This window comes from Aotus nancymaae, unplaced genomic scaffold (genome assembly GCF_030222135.1).
Source record: "Aotus nancymaae isolate 86718 unplaced genomic scaffold, 86718_ANA_hifiasm-v0.15.2.pri h1tg000079l, whole genome shotgun sequence".
NCBI lineage: Eukaryota > Metazoa > Chordata > Mammalia > Primates > Aotidae > Aotus > Aotus nancymaae.
The window spans coordinates 9,819,127-9,841,270 of record NW_026988494.1 but is presented as its reverse complement, the minus strand read 5'-3'; the positions used below and the strand labels follow the sequence as shown (position 1 = coordinate 9,841,270).

Sequence of the window (22,144 nt, the reverse complement as noted above, 5' to 3'; positions counted from 1 at the left end):
TAGAAACAAGACATCAAAAACAGACTATTAAAAATCTAAGAAGATGGATTCTTCAACTGCAAGTTTAATGCTCATTTGTACATTTCCCACCCACTGTCTAAGTCAGTTTGGGCTGCTATAACAAAATTACGGACTGGGTGTCCACAATAACAAACTTATTTTTTCATAGTCTGGAAGCTGGGAGGTCTAAGATCAAGGCACTGGAAGATTAAGTTTCCAGTGAGAGTCTGCTTCCTGGATTCTTGTTATATACTCACACTGGCAGGGATTGTGAGGTGGAGGATAGAGACGGAAGAAAGGAGAAAGAGCTCTCATTGTTCTTCTTATAAGGACATTAATTTCAACCTAAGGGCTCCATTCTTTTGACCTAATTACCGCTCCCCCACCAACCCCATTTTTAAATATCATCACATTGGGATTAGGATTTTTTTTTGTTATTGTTAGATAGTGTCTCGCTCTGCCACCCAGGCTGGATTGCAGTGGTGCAATCTCAGTCTACTACAACCCCTGCTTCCTGGGCTCAGGCTATTCTCTCACATCAGCCTCTTGAGTAGCTGGGACCACAGGCACGCACCTCTGCACCCAGCTACTTTTTCTATTTTTTGTAGGGAAGGGGTTTCGCCATGCTGCCCAGGCTGGTCTTGAACTTGTAGGCTTAAGCAATCTCCCTGCAGCTTTAGGATTTCCACATATAAATTTTGAGGAGAGACATACATTCAGTCCATAGCACCCACTCTTTTTTGTAAAGTATTTAAATAAAAATTTTTTTAAATTAAGCTTATCTTTTGAATTAATATAAAAAGAAATAAGGTTTTGAAGTTCATCAAGAAACACAAAATAAACTAAAATGCTTGCACATGCACACTCAGGTGACAAAGATATAAAGAAAAAAAGGGAAGTGATTACCATATAAAAGGATAGTAGTTATTATAGGAGAAGAAGAAAAGGAAGCTACAGTGGGGATTCTGGGGTGCTGATAATGCTTTATTTCTTGATTTAGGTGATGCTTAGATGTTTAATAATAATTTGTTAAAATGTACAAATGTGTTTTGTGCAATTTCTCTGTGTATGCTATATTTCATAATTTAAAATGTATTAATTATTCAATTATTATCAAAAATTGCAATAGAGTAGGCTGGAGGGGGGATAACAGAGTGAAAGCATAGAAATAAGGTTGAAAATTATTACACTAGTCCACATACATGATGTTGGTGACTTGAACTAGATTGGTGGTGGAAGAAATGGTAAAACAGACTAAGATTCACGCTATATTTACAGGATTGAGTTTCTAGGACTTCCTGGTGGCTTAGTTGTGGGTGTGGTGGAATGAAAGATGTTAGTGAATAAAACGGAGACATTAAGGAAGACACTTAGGGTTCTGGACTTACCAAACGGGTGAAAGAATGGCTCCATTTACTAAGATGGAGGATACTAGGATAAAAGCAGATTTGAGAGAAAGAAATAATAATTTGGTTATAGGTATGTGAAATGTAAGATGCTTCTAGACACCAAGTAGAGATGTTGAGTAGGTAGTTCAAGACATATTCAATGGATTAAGGAATAAGTCCAGGCTGAAATAATCTTTTGAACCAAAGACAATTTATTTAATTTTCTAGAATATAACTTCAATATATCTTTTACCTTTTGTTTCCATTACCAATCCCATGGTTTATAGTTGGAATTCCTCTTACTGGTTTTTAGGGGCATAATTTTCCCTTGTACTATTCTCATCTCTGTAAAGAATGTAAATGTGACTAGAAATCCTGTGCCAGTTTACTCTTAGCACATGGATTGGTCTGCTTGAGCTACCATGACAAAATGCCAGACTGGGTGGCTTAAACAACAAATTTATTTTTTCACAATTCTGAAGGCTCAGAGTCTAAAATAAGGATGTCAGTATGGTTAGGTTCTGATGAGGGTGTTCTCCTGGCTTCCAGAAGGATGCCTTTCTGCTGTGTGCTCACACGGTAAAGAGAAAGAAAAAATCCCTACTCTCTCATCATACAAAGGCACTGCTATAGTGTAGATACCTGTCCCCTCCTAACCTCATGTTAAAATTTGACCCTTAGATTTGGAGGTGGGGCCCAATGGGAAGGGTGTGGATCATGTCGGCAGATCATGATCAGGAATGGTTTTGTCCTGTCCTAGTGGTAATAAGTGAGTTCCCACTCTGTTATTCCCCTTTGTTTTGAAAATGAGTTTTGCTCTTGTCGCCCAGGCTGGAGAGCAGTGGCACGATATCGGCTCACTGCAACCTCCGCCCCTTGGGTTCAAGCTATTCTCTTGCCTCACCACCCACCCCGAGTAGCTGGGATTCCAGGTGCCTGCCATGAAACCCAGCTAATTTTTGTATTTTTAGTAGAGACAGGGTTTCACCATATTGGCCAGGCTGGTCTCTTCCTGACCTCAGGTGATCCACCCGCCTCAGTCTCCCAAGGAGCTGGAATTAGTGAGCCACTGCACCCAGCCTAAAAGCTGGTTGTTAAAAAGAGCCCAGCACCTTCTCCCTCTCTCTTGCTTCCAGTCTGGCCACATAGTCTCTGGACATACCAGCTCCCCTTCACCTTCCACCATAAGTGGAACAGCCTGAAGCCCTCACCAGAAGCAAATGCTGGTGCCATGTTTCTTGTACAGCCTGCAGAACCATGAGCCAAATAAACTTCTTTTCTTTATAAATTACCCATCTCCAGCAATTCCGTTATAGCATTGCAAATGGACTAAGACAGGTCCTAATCCCATAATGAGGGCCCTACCCTTGTGACCTCATCTATACCTAATTACCTCCCAAAGGCCCCAGCTCCAAATCCCATCACATTGAGGGGTAGGGCTTCAATAGGAATTGTAGGAGACACAATTCAGTCTATAGCAGCACAGTTCATTGTCTCTTCTGCTATATCAATTCTCCCTATTAGGTTTTATTGAGGTTTGGGTTTTTAGATTTAATATGGTTTTTCTGCATGTCTGAATTTTCTTTTTACAATTATTGTTTCTTCCTTTTTCTCTTTTGAAGACCAAGGGTGTGAATACAGGGGATCACTACACAGGCAGTCAACTACAATCTTCTAGATAGTTGTACTAACAATATAGTTGTCATATCGTAATGTGCATTTTATTAATTAGGGGAAGCATAAAAAAGGGAACTAACATTAATTGAAGGCTTATTATGTACCAATCTCTGTGCCTTGCATTTTATATATGTTAATTTATTGATTCTTCAACATAAACCTAGCTATTATTGTACATATTGGCAGTTGGGGAAACTGAGCCTCAGATGGTTTGCCAAAGTTACATAGAACATGGTTGGAAGAATCAAGATGCAAACAAAAACATGACACCAAAGCCTGTTTTTTCTACTATCCCTTGTCATTACATGGTGAAAGAGGAAGGACAATATGTTCGATTTATAATTTTTTTTTTTTTCTTGAGACAGAGTCTCACTCTGTAGCCCAGGCTGGGGTGCAATGGAACAAGCTTTGCTCACTGCAACCTTCGCCTCCTAGGTTCAAGTGATTCTCCTGCCTCAGCCTCCCAAGCAGCTGGGACTACAGGTGTGCATCACCACACCTGGCTAATTTTTGTATTTTTAGTAGAGATGGGAGCTTCGTCATGTTGGCCAGGCTTGTCTCAAACTTCTGTCCTCAACTGATCTGCCCTCCTTGGCCTCCCAAAGTTCTGGGATTACAGGCATGAGCCACTGCACCTGGCCCACTTTTGTAAGTGTTTTTCCATGTGTTGACATAATCTCCATATTTGTTGTTTTAATAGAACTGCATGATTTTATCTAATTAATATCTTAATTTGAATAATCAATCTCTAACTGCTTATGTTTTATTTCTTTTTACTTATTTATTTACAGGCAGGGTCTCATTCTGCCACCAAGGCTGGAGTACAGTGGTGTGATCATAACTTATTGCAACTTCAAACTCCTGGGCTCAACCAATCCTCCCACCCCAGCCTCCTGAGTAGTTGGAACTACAGGTGTGTGTGTATCACCATGTCCAGCTAATTTTTAAATTTTGTTTTGTGCAGTGGGGTCTTGCTATGTTGCCCAGGCTGGTTTTGAACTGCTGGATTCAAGTGATTCTCCCACCTCAGCCTTCCAAAGTGCTGGGATTACAGGTGTGAGCCACCACATTTTGTCAGTGTTTTATATTGCTTCCAGTTTTTCACTCTTATAAATAATGCTACTATAAAAGTTCCTGGTTTTTATTCTCACAAATTATTATTATTATTATTATTTTGAGACAGAGTCTCTCTCTGTCGCCCAGGCTGGAGTGCAGTGGTGCGATCTCGGCTCACTACAACCTCCACCTCCTGGGTTCAAGCGATTCTCCTGCCTCAGCCACCTGAGTAGCACCTGGGACTCCGGGTGCATGCCACCACACTTGGCTAATTTTTTGTATTTTTAGTAGAGAGGGGGTTTCAGCATGTTAACCAGGATGACCTCGATCTGACCTCATGATCTGCCCGCCTCAGGATCTCAAAGTGTTGGGATTACAGGGGTGAGCCACTGTGCCTGCCCACAAATTATTTATCTAGGGTAAATTCTCTATGGTTTTCTGCCATAGAGGAATATGACTTAATAATCTTTTTTCTTGTGAGAGCTTATGCTCTGAAAAACAAAAGGAGATAACTCCTACTTTTAAGCAACCTCTAAGTTCTCGGCCAGGATATGATTTTTGCGAAAACACTTTTGAAAATAAGATGCTAAACAACTGTGATCAACAATAGCTTGGAGATAGGGTTTATAAAGAATCCTGAATTATCAGATGAGGAAACAATTAAACCTATGTTTCTTTGCTTTAGATTCCTGTTATGTGCAAAATGATGGATATTTATTCCCAGCCCCTATCTCTGTCACAAAGGAAGCTGAGAGTGGAACGCTATCAATAGTGGCTGTGAGTTCGTGTCAACACTCTATGTATGCCATGTAAGAAAGTGGATCTAACATTCAGAGTGCTTATAAAACACCTAGGCTTTTAATCTTCATGATAGTGCTACAGTAAAATCAAAATTTTAGTCTGAGAGAGCTGGAGCATATCTATCAAGATTAGCCAACTAGTAATCATCAGAAATGTGACTTTCAAGCCCAGGTTTGTTTGACCCCAAGCTTTGCTCTTTGCACTATGATAATAGTGCATTCCTCATGAAATTGTGTTTAGCCACAGAAGATTAGGTAATGGCATCTGTCCTTTCATGTTTAGAGCTAAACATTAGTAAGTATAAACCTAAACTTCATAAATACTTAATGTTAAGTACTTTTACTGCTTTCTACTGGAGGGGAAAAAAGCAATTTTCAATTGATTGACTGCATTTCCAGACATGGTTTTCCAGTACAGTTTCAGTCAATTTAGTTTTTAAAAATCTCTATCCAGCAGAGACTTCCTTATTATTATTATTTCATACTTCTTTCTATGAGTAATTGGCCATTGGGAGACCAAACATTTCTTACGCTTCCCATTCCAGGAGGCCATTATCAAGGGGACATATGGTTTGTTATGAATATCTAACATATCATGTTGGTCCACCCCTACTTCTCAATGGTTCTCTGCTCTACATCAAGGAGTTAAGATTAAAAACCAGAAGAATAAAGAAGAATGTTGTGGACTGATTTTAGTTCCACTGATGCAAGTTTGCCTATCCAGCCACACTATTTGGTGGGTGTCTACTGTGAACAGTGGCACAATTTTATCAGACAGATGGATAATGTTAAGAATTATAATCTGTAACCCTAGATTAGATGAAAATAAATGCCACTTGTAACACCAGTTATGTTCCTGACCTTATTGCATTTAGTAACTCCAAATAAACTCATCTATTTATTTAAATGGGAATATTAACATCACACAAATCACATATAACGATGAACACATGATAAAATTTATCACCTGGTTTAATATTCTGCTTGACTCATCTAAGTCTTATTTCTCTTAGGTCATGGAATTTCCATCTGTGTCCACTCTATTGGACTAATGATGTTTGTGTATACTTCTACAATGCCTGCTTTACTGTTGAACAGAGATTATCTCATTCATGGATATATCTTTTGATGGCAGAAAAAAAAAAGTATACATAGGTAGGGGAAAGATAGAAAAAGTAGTTGCTGAAAAATGGCACCTGATGGTGAGTGATGGACAGCAATCGGGATGTTTCGTTTTGTTGTTTCTGTGACAGGGTCTCTGTCCTCTGCCACCCAGGCTGGAGTGCAGTGGTGTGACCTCGGGTCACTGCAACCTCTGCCTCCCGGGCTCAAGTGATCCTCCCAACACAGACTCCCAAGTAGCTGGGACTACAGGAATGTGCCACTTTGCGCAGCTAATTTGTGCGTTTTTTGTAGAGACGGAGTTTCGCCATGATGGCCAGGCTGGTCTCGAACTCTTGGGCTCAAGTGATCTGCCCGCTTTGGCTTCCCAAAGAGCTAGGATTACAGGCATGAGCCACCGTGACCAGCCTAACAATCAGGTTTTTATCTGCTTGGGATGTGGGAGAGGCTAAGCTAAACCAAAATTCAAAAGAAAGAATATATTCATAATTAGTTAACCTTAGGGTGAAAAATAAAATTTCAGAGATAACAGAATAGAAAAAAAAATCATAATTTTAATAGTTCACAATTACTGGACTATTGTTATTTCAATTTTAAAGAGAGAAACAGGTATAAAGTGATGAAACAGCTAGCTCAGATATATACAACAAATGGCAGAGCTGGAATGCTAATCCTAGCAATCTGAACCAGTATTTAAAAAAGAGGAATTAAAGGACATAGGGTGAGAAACATTATAGGGAGGGGACAAGAGCTCAAGGGGACACCTGGAAAAGAAAGGCTGCAATCTAAAAAATTACCAACGGGCTAATTAGAGTTGTGTTTTACTGGCAGAGCGCTTTGTCTATGTTACCTCTTTTAATCCCGATAATAATTCTGTGAGGTTGGTACTATTAGTTCCATTTTTCAGACGAGGACGCTTGATAGATGATAATCGACACATTCTCGGCTTGCTCTGAGCTGCATCTCAACAGCTGGCTCTGGAGCGAGCAAAGCGAGACTGAGGGAGACTTGGCAACAGAGCGGAGCAGGGCTAGGGAAGCCGACTGAAAGTGAGAAATGCAGGAAATGTTTCCCATGTAGGCAGAAGCTGGTTCCAGTATTCAAATCTCTCCAGCCGGCCCGCCATCACGTCACAAAGCCCGCCTCACAGTGACAAAGCCCCGCCCCGCTCCCGTGGCTGTTCTCTGAGCTCCCAATACTACCCTCCTTCTCTTTGGCCCCTCCTACCCCGCCTAGCATCATTTCCTGTGCGCTGGATGCTGATTGGTCCGGCAGTCGGAAGTGAGGGCGGGCGGTGGGGCCGTTGCCGCAGTGACAGTGCTAGGGGAGTCCGAAGATGGCGGCGTCGCGTCGCTCTCAGCATCATCACCACCATCATCAACAACAGCTCCAGCCCGCCCCAGGGGCTTCAGCGCCGCCGCCGCCACCTCCTCCCCCACTCAGTCCAGGCCTGGCCCCGGGGACCACCCCAGCCTCCCCCACGGCCGGCGGCCTGGCCCCCTTCGCCTCCCCGCGGCACGGCCTAGCTCTGCCGGAGGGGGATGGCAGTCGGGATCCGCCCGACAGGCCCCGATCCCCGGACCCGGTTGACAGTAGCAGCTGTTGCAGTACCACCAGCACAATCTGTACCGTCGCCGCCGCTCCCGTGGTCCCAGCGGTTTCTGCTTCATCTGCCGTTGGGGTCGCTCCCAGCCCAGCTGGCAGTAACAATTCACCGTCGTCCTCTTCTTCCCCGACTTCATCCTCATCTTCCTCTCCATCCTCCCCTGGATCGAGCTTGGCGGAGAGCCCCGAGGCGGCCGGCGTTAGCAGCACAGCACCATTGGGGCCTGGGGCAGCGGGACCTGGGACAGGGGTCCCAGCAGTGAGCGGGGCCCTACGGGAACTGCTGGAGGCCTGTCGCAATGGGGACGTGTCCCGGGTAAAGAGGCTGGTGGACGCGGCAAACGTAAATGCAAAGGACATGGCCGGCCGGAAGTCTTCTCCCCTGCACTTCGCTGCAGGTCAGAGACTTTTGAATTGTTTATTAAGGGTTTTGGGTTTGGGTGCTGGGTCCAGTTGGGACAGGAAAACAGGTTATTGTGATGGGACAAAGTGGGGGCGTGGTCATGGTTCTTCAACATCTCACCAGAAGACAAGAGGTTCCTTTCTTTTGATGGTGCCTGCGTGATGGGGGCGTGGTTGGGGGGGATATGTGAATCCAAGGAATTCTTCAGCGTTTGCACAGTGACACTTGTACTCATTACAAAACTCACTGTAGTTGATAGTCTTTGTATACGGGTATGTTTACACTTTAGTTTTTAGTGTGCAGGAATAAAGTTAGATTTGTACAGCTTTAGAGTAGTTTTTTTGTTTGTGTGAAAGTTTGTTTTTACAAAGGTACGTCTCTTGAGGACACTCCAGATGAAAAGAGGTTGAATACAACTCAACAAGTGTTTGAGGATCTGTTGCAGTCTTAGTAACCCAATGAAAGACGTAAACGAAGTTTTTGAAAGTTTCCCTTTTGTAAAGGAGTTTACAGTCTAGATGGGGAGACCAAAATATGCCAATGTGAAACAACTGGAGAAGAATATTTGGATGTGTTATATGATGATGGAAGAAATACAGGCTTTGATGTGGCCACTATTTGTTGTCTAACACCGTTTCCCTTGTGTCAGTTGCCTCAGTTTTCTCCTGGGCAAAAATCATGAAATGATGTCGTACGAGCATTTAGTGAGAAGTATCTGTCGCAAAGTTCTCCCTCAAAAAGTGTGAATTTCTTAAACTCTGGACCCCATACTTGTCTTTTTTTTTTTTTTTTTTTTTGCAAGTAATTGATTTTCTCTTAAAGACACCTAACATATGTTTATAAAATAAAACTGTAAATAAAAAGAAAGGACCACAGTCTTACTGCCTAGATACCCATTGTTGATATTTTAAAAATATAGGTAATGTTATATACATTAGAAACATCATATTAGAAATATATACGTTATACATTACACAATTCAAATAGGACAGAAAAATACAAAATGCAAAGTACCACACACAAACATCAAAGAAACACACCAAAGATAACTTGTTGTTTTTTCTATATATCTAATATTATAACTCCTTCAGTTTGTTCTGTTAGTAGTAAAACATGTGTTGACCTACTGTAGTATTATTTAATTTATTTTTACCGCAACTTGAGAGATACTGTTAACCATTTACAGATGATAAAAGTGAAGCATAGATTGCTTAAATAAGTCCAAATTCACTCAGGAAATGGTTGAAATTGAGTTTGAATTCAGGCAGTTTGATTTTAGGGCTTGTGAAATCAAACTTAAACTGTCAGAACCCTGGATTAAGGTCACTTTTCATTTTTGGGAGTAATTGCAGTGCAGAGTTCCTGTTTTGGGAGAAGTAGTAATGGGGAGGGCTTACATGCAAGAGAGTACCTTTCACACGTTTTTTATTGTAGCCCATACTTAGAAATACATTTTACATTGTCACATATGCAACTGAATCAAAAGTTTCCGGAGACAGTACTTTCCCTTAATCTATATGTTGTCCTCTGATATTTTATATCTTATTCCATTTCATTTTTAGCAAATGCTGTTTGTGATCCATTAATGGGTCATGACCAGTGGTATGAGAAACACTTAAAGGAAATCATTATTAGGTCACTGGATTCATTCTTGATATACAGACACTACTATTAGGGATGCAGTGAATTGAATCATAAACAGACTTTTGTCTTATTAGTTTGCTCAAGGATTTTGCTTGTTTTAGATGAAATAGCATTTCTTTTTCTTTAGGCTAAATGAAAGGCCTAAGTCTAATTTTATAAATCAACAGAGGTGTCTACTTTTGCATACTTTATCCTAAGTTTAACTATTTTAACAAATTCTTTCACAAATCATGTAATTTCTCACCATACCACTTTATAACTAATCACCAACCATTGATAGTTACATTTATGCATATTAATATATTTAAGATAAGTCACACAAAATAATGCTTGTCTCCCAAAACATGAGTCTTCTATTTGCCATAATAGTTATTTATTATTCTGTTTCAGAGTTTTATGTATATCCAGATAAGCTAGAACATAAACAATAAATCAGTACTGTAATTATGTTGTAGTTATGAGAACCTAACCTTGAATTGGCTTTTTTAGAAAATTTTAATTCAGTTGTGGAAAACACAGTAATAAAATTCTCGATGATATAAAAACATCCTGTAGTCGGTTTGCACAAGAAATGAAAAAAGTTATCAGTTGTCTGGTTATTATGATAGCAATTGAATTGTCATGGAATAGCTGTTTTAAAGATGAGAAATTGGTACAATTGGATGAAAAAACTTAAAAATTACAGTATTTGTTCCAGAAATATTTAAGTGTACTTAGATGATTAGGTGTTAAATACTGACACAATTGTGTAATGGCAAACAGTCCTTAACCCTCGTGGAGCTTACAGTCTAGTGGGGAAGCATTAACAACAACCACAACAAAAGCCTACAAATTATCTAGTGTCTAATCTAGAGTGATAGGAAACGTACATTATACTCTCTATCCCAGTATGTAATAGGAGCTCATATCCTTATTTTAGAGAAGTTAAGGAAGTCTTTCTAGGTAGAATTTTTTAAACCAGGAATTTAAAGAGTGAGCCCAAGCTAGCCAAGCAAAGGTTGGAAGGGAGGATGTTAACTAATGCTTTTATTTGTGTTTAAAAATGAGTTTACAGTTCTATAGAATGAAATGAAACAATTTTTTTTTTCTTTCCAACTTTTAGGTTCAGGGGTTACATGTGCAGGTTTGTTACATGGGTAAATTGTGTGTCTTGCAGGGTTTGGTGTACAGATTACGTCATCACCTAGGTAATGAGCATAGTATCAGATAGGTAGTTTTTTGACTTTCACCCTCCTCCCACTCTCTATCCTCCAGCCTCAAGTAAGCCCCAGTGTGTATTAATCCTTTGTCTGTGTCCATGTGTACTTAAGGTTTAGCTCCCACTTATTTAAATGAGCACATGTGGTATTTGGAAATCACTTTTAAACATCTCAGAAGTGGTATGAAACCATGTTTAAATCCTTATCACTTTATTTATATTATCTTAAGAATAAACATATTATTTCCAGCAGTAGAATTAAGAATCCTTTCTATCCTGTCTTGGATTTTGATAATTTGTTTAGAATATGGTTTAGAAACTGTGTTAATAATAGAATCATCTTATCTGCATTTAAGACAAATCTTGTTTCCATTTTATTTTATTTTTGAAACAGTCTCGCTCTGTCGCCAGGCGCCAGGCTGGAGTGCAATGGCTCGATCTCGGCTCACTGCAACCTCCGCCTCCCAGGTTCAAGCAATTCTTCTGCCTCAGCCTCCAGAGTAGCTGGGACTGCAGGCTCGTGCCACCATGTCCAGCTAATTTTTGTATTTTAGTAGAGATGGGGTTTCACTTTGTTGGCCAGGATGGTCTCAATCTCTTGACCTTGTGATCCACCCGCCTGGGCCTCCCAAAGTGCTGGGATTGCAGGTGTAAGCCACCGAGCCCAGCCCTTCTTTCCATTGTTGATACAGGTTCTCGAAATACTATTTCTGATGCCTTCTTAAGATGGCTTTGTAAAAGTGATCCATTCTTTTATTGTTGACTAGAATTTATACGAGACTTTTTCTTCTACAGATGTGGTTCTTGACCCTGGTTTTCTTTTAAAGTATAGCAGTCAAAAGAGTTTTATAAATAGTACCAATTTAGAGTGATACCTCCTTAGTTTGGTTCCCAGAAGTGACGTATTTTTGTTAAAGGACCCATGATGAGGTCTTTTTTTATAGAAAAGTTCAAATGAGGTTTTCTTTTTTTCTTTTAAAAGCTTTAATAAAACATTCAATTCTGAGATTTTACGTGAAATTGAAGAAATTTTGAAATGGGCTTCCTGTTAGTTAACATATGACTTGGATTATGATAGGTAACGAGGTATTTTAGAATCAAAACCAGCAAAATAAGGATGCCAGTTTTTTTTTTTTTTTTTTTTTTTGCTTTGTTTTAGTGGTATCTACTACAATACATATTTAACAATACAGAGATTTTTCATCTCATTCCCGACTCTTTGGATTTTTCAGCATGGCCATGCTTTTTTTTTTTTCTTGCCATTGTACAAATGTCGTTCTTGTTAATAATAGAAGTCACCATGTACTCTAAATTGTTGCCTATCAGTGGGTAATAAAATGAGTCAGAATGCTTCAGTCTTGGAGTGGGAATTACCTTATGCTTTTCATTTCCTGCAGGATCCTTGATGTTACTTGTAAGCAAATACTGTGCGTCAGGGTTTAAGAAGGGTCTAATTTGGTAATAGAAGAAAGGAACCTAGTTTCATAAATATCTTCCTAGACTTAAAATTGTTGATTATAAACTGGATTACCTTTTACTTAGTGTTTTCTTAAAACCTTACACTTTTCTTAAGGTATCTCTTTTAAAAAAAGTTTACAGAGAACGTTTAGTTAGATGTGCAAAGTGTCTATCTCTTTCTTTTACTTCAGTGATACTATTCTTTGGAAACAAATGATTTAAAGAACAAATTAGCTATTTATAAAATGATAGGTAAATGTATCTCCAATAGCAAAAAAATTGGTAACAAGTCAACTGTTCGACTATAGAGGAATGCTTACATAAATTATAATACTGTATAATTTCTGTTACATGTGTATTACTACATAAATTCTTCTACCCATCAATCATCTTTTTATTAAAGCATGTCAGTGTAAATGGTAGGCATCTGTGCAGCTTCTCTAACTATGCTAATATGCATATCATTAAGTTCAGTGTTTGTGTAAAGATTTGTCTTTTAGTGTGAAATCTGTGCAAATCTTATGTGTACATTCACTGAGTTTTGACAAATGCAGGAACCTATGTAACTCGAATTATGACTTTCCTTGTAGAAACCTCAGAAAGTTCCCTCATATCCCTTATCTCAATTCTGTCACTGCCTCTTTTCCTTCAGGCAACCACTATTCTGACTTTTTTCCACTATAGAATAAGAGTTGCCTGTTTTAGAAGTTCATATAAATGCAGTTGTACAATATTTACTTTCTGTAAGGCTTAATTTGCTCAGCATAATGTTTTTGATTTTTGTAACATGTATCAGTAGTTCCTTTTTACTGCTGAGTAGATTTCATTATATGAATATGCTACAGTTTGTGTATCCTTTCTCCAGTTGATAGACCCTTAAACTGATTCTAGTTTTGGCTATTATGAATAAAGCCGCAGTGAATATTCTTAAAAAGTCCTTTTTGTGGACATGGATTTTCTTTCTCTTGGGCAAATACCTAGTATTAGAATGGCTGGGCCTTAGGGTAGGTAAATGTCTGGTTTTATAAGAAACTGCCAATACTTTTTCCCAAAGTTTATATACATTCCCATCAATTTCTCTTGTTTTAACATGATATCTTATGATTTTGTTTGTGGTTTTACATTTCTCTGAAGTCTAATGATGTTAAAGACATTTTTATGTGTCTATTTGCTATTTATATATCCTTTTTTTCTTTTTGAGATGAAATTTTGCTCTTGTTGCCTAGGCTGGAGTACTGTGGTGCGATCTTGGCTCACTGCAAATTCTGCCACCTGGGTTCAAGCGATTTTTCTGCCTCAGCCTCCCCAGTAGCTGGGATAACAGGCACCTGCCGCCATGCCCTGATAATTTTTGTATTTTTAGTAGTGGTGGGGTTTCACCATGTTGGCCAGTCTGGTCATGAACTCCTCATCTCAGGTGATGCACCCACCTTGGCCTCCCAAAGTGCTGGGATTACAGGCGTGAGCCACCATGCCTGGCCTTATATATCTTTTATGAATTTTTGGCCTTTTTTTTTTTTTTTTTACTGGACACACTTCAGTTTTATTATCTTTTATTATTGAGTTTAAGAGTACTTTATATGTTCTGCATACTAGTGCTTTGTCAGATAAATGTGCTAATGTTTCCTCCCAGGCTATGGATTGCTGATTCATTTTCTTAACGAGGGTCCTTTGAACAGAAGTTTTAAATTAAATTTAATTTATATATTTATCTTAACGGTTATTGCTTTCTCTGACCTATCACCTATATGAGAACTTTTATCTGGTCCCAAGTCATAGAAATTCTCATACGTATCCTATTAAAATTGTTATGATTTTAGCTACATTTTATCAGATGTGACTGTATCCACTTCAGTATTCCTATGCTTACGCTGTGCATGATATTTTTCCATTCATTTACTTTCAATCTGTCTTTATATTTAAAGTGTGTCTATTATAGACAGTATATATCTGAGTGTTGCTTTTTAAGACATTCTGACAATCTGTCTCTTTAATCTACCTCATTAACTAATATTGATACTTCCAATTCAAACTCAGAACTATAGGGTTGTTACTTACCTCTTCTGTGTTGCATCTGGACATCATTTCTTCCATACCTAGACTTTTGGTTTTCAAGGACCTGCTAAGAGCTGTTAATGTTGAAGGTCTGATGAGAATTGGAGTTTTTCTCCCTTAGCCTTTTTTTACCCCCCACCGGATAGGCAAAGGACTTTTTTTTTCTCTTCTATTAAACATCAGATATTCTACTAGAGTACATCTTGGTGTTAGTTTCTCTAGATAGATTTTCTCAGGTATGTGGTATGCCTTTTCTTTACATAGTTTCAGATCTTTTATTTCAGAAAAGTTTCTTAAATTATACTTTTTATTATTCTTCCTTTTCATGTATATTGAAACTTCGCCTTTCTCCTAAATTTGTCACTTGCTCTATTTCTTTAGTATGGTAAGATATATGTAAAATTTACTATTAAAACCATTTTAAGTGTACCATTCAGTGGCATTAAGTACATTTGCCATGTTATGCAGCCATCACCATTGTCCATTTCCAGAACATTTTTTGTCATCTTAAGTAAGCTCTTGTACCCATTAAACTATAACTATCTGCCCCCAACCTCTGATAACTGTCACTTTCTTTTGAATCCTATTAAAAATATATATATCTTTATTTTTTTAATTAACCTTTTTTTTCTCCTTTCATCTTCTACTTTTCCTAAGGCAGAAGTTGGAAAACTTTCTGTAAATGGCTAGTTAGTAAATATTTTACGCTTTATAGCTATATGGTCCCTCTCACAGCTATTCAGCTTTGCTCTTATACCGTGAAAGTATTCATAGACTATGTGTAAATGAATGAGTGTGATTGTGTTCCAGTAAAATTTTATTTATGAAAATAAGTGATGGGCCAGATTTGGTGTATGGGTTGTAGTTTGCAGACCTCTGTTATAAGGCATTATCTGGCATTTTTTCCATTTTTGTATTCTTTCTTGTTTAATCTTTTCTTCTTGAAGTTATTTTTCTTTTATTTTGAATTATTTTCTGGACTTTTATTTCTAACTCAGGCATATACTATACTTTCATTTCTTGTATCATTTTTGTATTCTCGTTTAGCTAGTGTTAAAATAATTGATTATAAATTTGTCTTTTGTGGGCATTTTTTTTTTGTTAGGTATTAATTGTCTGCAGGGATGTTATTCTCCTTAAATTCTTCTTGTAAGAATTTTGTATGTATTTGATCTCAGTTTTTTTTCATTGCTTATTTTTACAGAAATTAATTACTAAATAATTTCAAGGATAAAAATAAAGGTCTGAGATAGTTAGGATAATCTCCTTGTCCCCTTTTCTCATGTTGGACATGCAACTCTGGCCTAGAATAGATCAAGTCTCTCAGTAAGGTCTTCAGGATCATCTTTTACAGTAGTAGCATTTACATGATGAAACGTCATCATTTTATACCTCTGTTCATATAACCTATGAGACATTTTCTCAGGAACCTTAATCGGAGACATTTTGCTAAGGGCATTTTATAGATAAAGTGTCTTCCTGATAATCTATTTAGCCTTTTTGGTAAGTGTAGTCCAGTCACCTGTAAAGCATTCCTACCCCAACAATGAATTGAATATGTCACAGGCCAGGTATTCTTTCCTGACATGAAGTGATTCTTTAACAGTTAAGAGGCCAAAGAAATATATTGGGAGGATAGAAGGCATTTCATCAAAGGCCAAGTTGTGAGCATAAATATGTTAACTATCTCAAGCTTAGAATCCAGAAGAAAAGTATCAAGGAATGTGAATACATTTGAGAAAATATATTTTATGGTAATGTTAGGTTTGGCTTTGGAAAGGAATAAATGTCATGAGCTATGTGATGATGAGGGGTAAAGCACTACAGTAGTTTAGTCTTTAATGTATTTAACAGCCTCCTTTTGTGTCATAGACAAATAATTTTTTGGGTAGCTTATTATAGAATATGCAGTAGATATAATTGAAGGGTTAGTGCTTAAATTTTTATTTTTCCCCATGTCATTGTCCTTGAAGCTACTTTGGCTTATGTTTATTCTTCTGATAGCTATGTTTTGGTGTAGCCCTGCTCTTGAGGGACCTAAGACCATACCTTATTAATGGAGATTTATAGTAAGAATTGAGTAGGATTAGTTAAAAAAAGATGGGTTGGAGTCTGAGGGCTAGGTAAAGTCTCTCCTTATGGGGCTTGATAAATAAAACATACATGAGAAAGAAACATTCAGAAATGGACTTTTAGTTTATTGCTGAATTAAAAGCATTATATCTTTAAAAAAATTGAGAAGAGTGGGTTTCCTAGGGATTTCTACTAAAGCCTAGGAGTTCAGGATAACTCTGGGCCTCATTAAAAAAAATTACTTTGATATTGAGTAATTGAGGAAAGTTTTAGGTGTTTTGTTTCTGTGTCCCCGTTGTTTTTCTTTTAAGGCTTCATCAGATGTCTTAAGTTTGCTTTTCCCCACAGCGAGTTACTGGATTCTTTTCTAGAAACTTGTTTTGCCAGTTTGTTTAGGTATCTGTTTATACAATTAAAGCAGCGTGAGCTTAAACTTTTTTTAAGCTGTTTTGTTCTTGGAGTGTGTCAGCTCCCCATTCAACTTAGACAAGTTATTTATTTATTTATTTTGGTTTTGGGGAAAGGGGAAATAATGTGATGTAAGATTTTTTCTTTATCCCTTTTGCCTTTTCAGTATAACAGACTAAACTGCTGGTAGGTGGCAGATGTTTGGAGCTGCACATTTTTTCTTCTGTTGTAGGTTTTCTTTTAAAATGAAGAAGCATTTGGTAGTTAACAGATAACTTCTATGAACTACAAATCCAAACCTAACAAAATTTGTTTTGAATTTACTCATTGACTCAAAAAACCTTAAAGCTCAGCCAGTCGCGGTGGCTCATGCCTGTAATCCTGGAACTTTGGGAGACCCAGGCGGGTGGATCACCAGGTCAGGAGTTCAAGACCAGCCTGGCCAAGATGTTGAAACCCTGTCTCTACTAAAAATACAAAAAAATTAGCTGGGTGCAGTGGCAGGTGCCTGTAATCCCAGCTACTCGGGAGGCTGAAGCAGGAGAATCACTTGAACTGGGGGTGGGGGTGGGTAGGTGCAGAGGTTGCAGTGAGCTTGAGCGACAGAGTGAGACTGTCTTAAAAAAAAAAAAAACTTAAAGCTCTAATCTTTGTCATTAGTTTAAAAATAAACTAAACCTCCTGATGCCTAAAGTGTGTGTACACACACTTTTTTGTGTCTGCAAATATATGTATATATAAAACATTATATATGTGTCAACTTATCTGATGCCATCATTCTGATAATATTCATTAGCTATAGAACCATTTTGACATTCTCATCAGTCCTGTTAATAAGATGTGCAGTTCTCCTTTTCCAGATGCTTGGGTTGTTCTCATGTTGACCGTGGAAATTTGGTATTTTCGAAAGAAATGACATAGCATTACACTTAATGAATACATTTTAGCTGTTTTTTTCTAATGTCTTGAGAAGAGTTGCCAACTTATGTTTTTCTTCTTTGAGAGAAAATATTCTTATTTGAAAAAAGAAAATTTTTTGGATATATTTTTAAAACTTTGAATAAGCTATCAAAACTTGTTTGCCTCCTTCTTCCCCATCCCCAAAATACACAAACTTAATAAAAAATGTAACTGTTATATTAATTTTTTGAAAGCAGTTAAATATTCGGTATATAATAAGAGAACTTCATTATTTAGTTCAATGAATTGCTTGTTTTAGGTGCTCTGGAAGTATTTGAACAAGTAAACTTTTTGAGTTAACGCTTCTGATTTCTGATCTTCTGACTTTTTTAAGTGTATAAATAATAATCCTTGTATGTTAGTCCAGTCTTTTGTCTTTAGAGTACAAGGTCACATAGCTAGCTTTTAAGTGATTGTGCTAGATTTACACCCAATCTGGTTGTCCTAAAATCATTTGGTCTGTGCTACTCAAATGGAGAGTTGGTAGCAATGAGAAATCAAATCTGTATTTTGTCTTATTTTATAATTTGATTTTTTTATTGCTTTCTCAACTTGGTTTTCTAATAAAAGGAATTTTACAAATTTTGGAAAGTACAGTAAAAAGTAGTCCATCATCTTTTTACCCCAAGGCAGCTATTCCCTCCAATCCTTCTCTTAGGCATTTAAAGTAAAACTTTTTTGTAAGTATGGTATTGGAACATTTGCAATTACTAGAATGTTGGGGCTATCTGATCTTCTGTTCAATTAATTGTTTTTATAAATATAAAGAGTGTGATTGGAAATAATCTTTGAAGAACCTCATAATTAAATGGACTAAGGAAGGATATTTTGCAACTACATTCTTTAAAAGACCATTTAGAGTTGTTAGAAAATCTTGTAGATAAATTTTGCTGTATGTTTTGACTCATGGAGGAAGAAGTTAAAAATTTTTTGAACAGTAAATGAAACATTGGAGTCACAACAGTTTGAAAGTATGTAATGCCACTGAACTCTACACTTAAAAATGGTTATGATGGTAAATTTTATATTATGTGTATTTTACCACATTTAAGTGGAAGAAAATGGGGGTATTATAGTGGACATTTTAGTCTCTCTACCTGGAGAGTTTCTTAATATTACCAACATGAAATATGGAAAATAGTATATTTAATGGAATGAATCTCAGCAATTATGTTGAGGACACTCTTCATCTTACCTGTAATTCACATGTTTGAGAGTGACTGTAGACCTTCTCTGGCAGTATGAAACTCAGCCTTAATGAAGTGTTTATGGAAATTCAAGCAAGCTGCATGCAATTTGTTTAATTAACAGTCACTGGGACAATTCCATGGTGTATTTTTTCCCCCTTGGTTTGTTTCTCAGGGAGCTGGCTTGAACCCTAAGGTTTTAGAGTAGTTCAGTAACAGCTTGAGACATATGAGCAAGATTATGCGAACTGCATATATGTCCTGCCCTTAAGAAAGCTTATAGTAAAAATGCAGTGTTTCCGAAGCTTTTTGGTCTCAGCACTCTTTTACACTCTTAAAAATAATCAAAATAACTTTGTTTATGTAGGATATATCTATGGAGACTTACCATACTAAAAATTTAAAACCAATATAATATTAGAAATTTTAAAAATAAAATAACCTCCGTTATATGTAAATATATGTGTAAAAAACATTCTTAATGAAAGGAAGCTATTTTCTAAAGCAAATAATGAAAACAGAGGCATTATTTTACACTTTGCAAGTCACTTTATGTCTGTCTTAACAGAAGATAGCTAATTCTCATCTGCTTGTACCTGCCAATTGTGGTATATTGTTTGGGTTAAAGTATATGAAGAAAATTCTGCTTCAAACAGAAAATGTTGTTGGAAAAGGAAGGAATATTTTAATAGAACTGTCAGGTAATTTTGTGTTTTTTTTTGTTTGTTTAATTCTACACCCACACTTGATAAGTAGTAGTTTTCTAAGGGTTAATTGAAGTGTAGAATCTGAAGCCAAATCAGTAATTTTTTTATACTTCTGCTGTGTTAGAATCCAACACAGCAGAAGTATAAAAAAATTTTGTTTCGATCATTTGGAAAATATTGATTCTCAAAGCTATGCAGATATTCCAAATGTTGGTGTGTTTTACTTTGTCATAAAAATAATTGTTACTGTCACCACCAATCTCATCAGACAAGTATTTTAGAATTGGGAAGCTGTTAAGTTTATATTGGCAGTTGCAAGTGTTAACAGAATTCTAATATTTCCTTGAAAGCTCAGATTTTATCATTGGGAACAAATACCATTTGGTTTCCTAAAAGATTCTAATAATTCCTGTCATCACATCCTTGACAACATCAGCCATTATCATAGTTTCTTAGTGTGGACATAGCTCCATAACATGCACAAATCATAAGTATATACGGAGGTGAATTTTTATAGAGTGAATACATTTGGGTAACTAGTGCCCTGCTCAAGAATCAGAACATTATCTGCAATCCATAAGCTCCTATCCTATGTCTTTTGAGTCACCACCCCTCTACCACCCATAAATTGGTTTTGTCTGTTTTGAACTTGTGATAAATGATACTATACAGTCAGTACTATTTTGTAGGAAATTCATTTCTCTTATATAGTTGTAGTTTGTTCATTTTTATTATTTATAGAATTCTATCGTGTGAATATACTGCTACTTACCCATTCTACTGTTGAGTATTTGGGTAGTTTTTATGTGTGTTCTATTATGAATGGTGCTCCTATGAGCACTATTTTTTTTGTACATGTCTCTAAATGTCGTCATTTAAAACATTTTAGTTGTTTGATAAAACCAATATTAGTTAATTTGCATTTCTTTGATTTCTGAGGTCATCGTTTTACTTAAAAAACAATTGGCATTTACTTTTTGGCATTATTTCTCCTCCTATTCTTTTTTCTTTTGCCTTTCGGTGTCTTTCTTATCTGTGCTTTGTTAAAGTCATTGCAAATATTTTCCTGGCTTGCTTTAAAATTTTATCTATAAACTTTTCAAATCTATTGCCTTAAAAAGCCTTTTGTTAAATCTATAAATTTTTTACATCTATTGCCTTAAAATTTTTGTTTGTTTGTTTTCTTCTATTGCTTCTCCTATCCTGAGATCAAGCAACTGTCCACCTAATTTTTTTATGGTTTCATTTTGACATTTTACACCTTAATCTATTTTAAATTTATTTTGCTATATATTGAGAGGTAAATATTTTAAAAATTGTTCTTTTCTAATCAGTTGCCAGTTTTGTTTTTGGTTTTTTTTTTTAACTATTTATTGAATAATAAATACAGGCCAAGTGTGATGATTCACCTGTAATCCCAGCACTTTGGGAGTCCAAGGTGGAAGGATCATTTGAGCCCAGGAGTTCAAGATCAGCCTAGGCAATAAAGCAAGATCCTCGTCTCTACAAAAAACATTTAAAAAGCTAGCCAGATGTTGTGCTGTACCCCTATTGACTGTAATGGGGATAGCACCAGGTTCAAGAGGCCAGAAAAGAGGCCCTGAGCCAGCAAATGAAACATAATGTTGTCCCGTTGGCTAAAATATGGGAGAGAGATTCCAATGACAGTGGGCTGGGCAGAACCACCAGTCCATTGCTGTCGTGGTAGACAGGATTACCACATGGCCCAGTGGCATCAGGATGGGTAGAATAACTAACTGCTTGCAAAAAGCATGCAGTTAATATAGCATTTTCACCTAGCAGCCTCCCCCAACAGCCTCCACCTGGGAACCTTTAATCCAAAACAAAGGACCTCAATCCTTGATATGGCCCATGTTCCATTCCACAGGATGGGCTTGGGGCTCAGATGTATCTCATAGATAAGGAATGGATCTCCAGGTTGGCCACTCTCAGATTCCCTAGCTCAGAAATTGAGGCTAAAGTAAATTTAACACAAGAAAACATATATATGTGACCACACATTCAGGTGCATCTGCCATGCAGGGTCATTCTCAGGGTATGCTCAGGTCAAGTTGTTGCTGTCAGATGCATCTACTTTATACCTAGAGTGGTGGTATGCCTGTAGTCCCAGCTACTAGGGAGGCTGAGGTGGGAGGATCACTTAAGCATTGGAGGTCAAGGCTGCAGTGAGCTATGATCATGCCACTACACTCCAGCCTGGGCAATAGAGCAAGATCCTGCCTCTTAAATAAATAAATATCAACCATTAAAAATGGAGGTAGATATTCTTTTTTAAAAATTATTTTTGGGGACATTTGGCTGTTTTTTCATTTGATGTCGAGTTACTGTGATTCATTCATTGTATTGTATTCCTCCCTACTATGACCATAAGAGTAATCTCTA

At 37.3% G+C, this 22,144-nt stretch overlaps 1 protein-coding gene and 1 long non-coding RNA gene across 2 annotated transcripts in view; one reads left to right on the top strand and one right to left on the bottom strand.

The window, feature by feature from the left end:
• The window catches only part of LOC135271457 (uncharacterized), a 213,206-nt gene extending 205,741 nt beyond the window's left edge, over nt 1–7,465 (bottom strand). Inside the window, exon 1 of the long non-coding RNA XR_010339601.1 lies at nt 6,894–7,465. This is a non-coding gene — a long non-coding RNA (uncharacterized LOC135271457). The remainder of the gene's footprint in view (nt 1–6,893) is intronic.
• The window catches only part of TNKS (tankyrase), a 208,814-nt gene continuing 194,021 nt past the window's right edge, over nt 7,352–22,144 (top strand). The window contains exon 1 of the mRNA XM_012468767.3: nt 7,352–8,046. Within this exon, the coding sequence (XP_012324190.1) occupies nt 7,380–8,046 (667 nt within the window). The 5' untranslated portion in view covers nt 7,352–7,379. The remainder of the gene's footprint in view (nt 8,047–22,144) is intronic.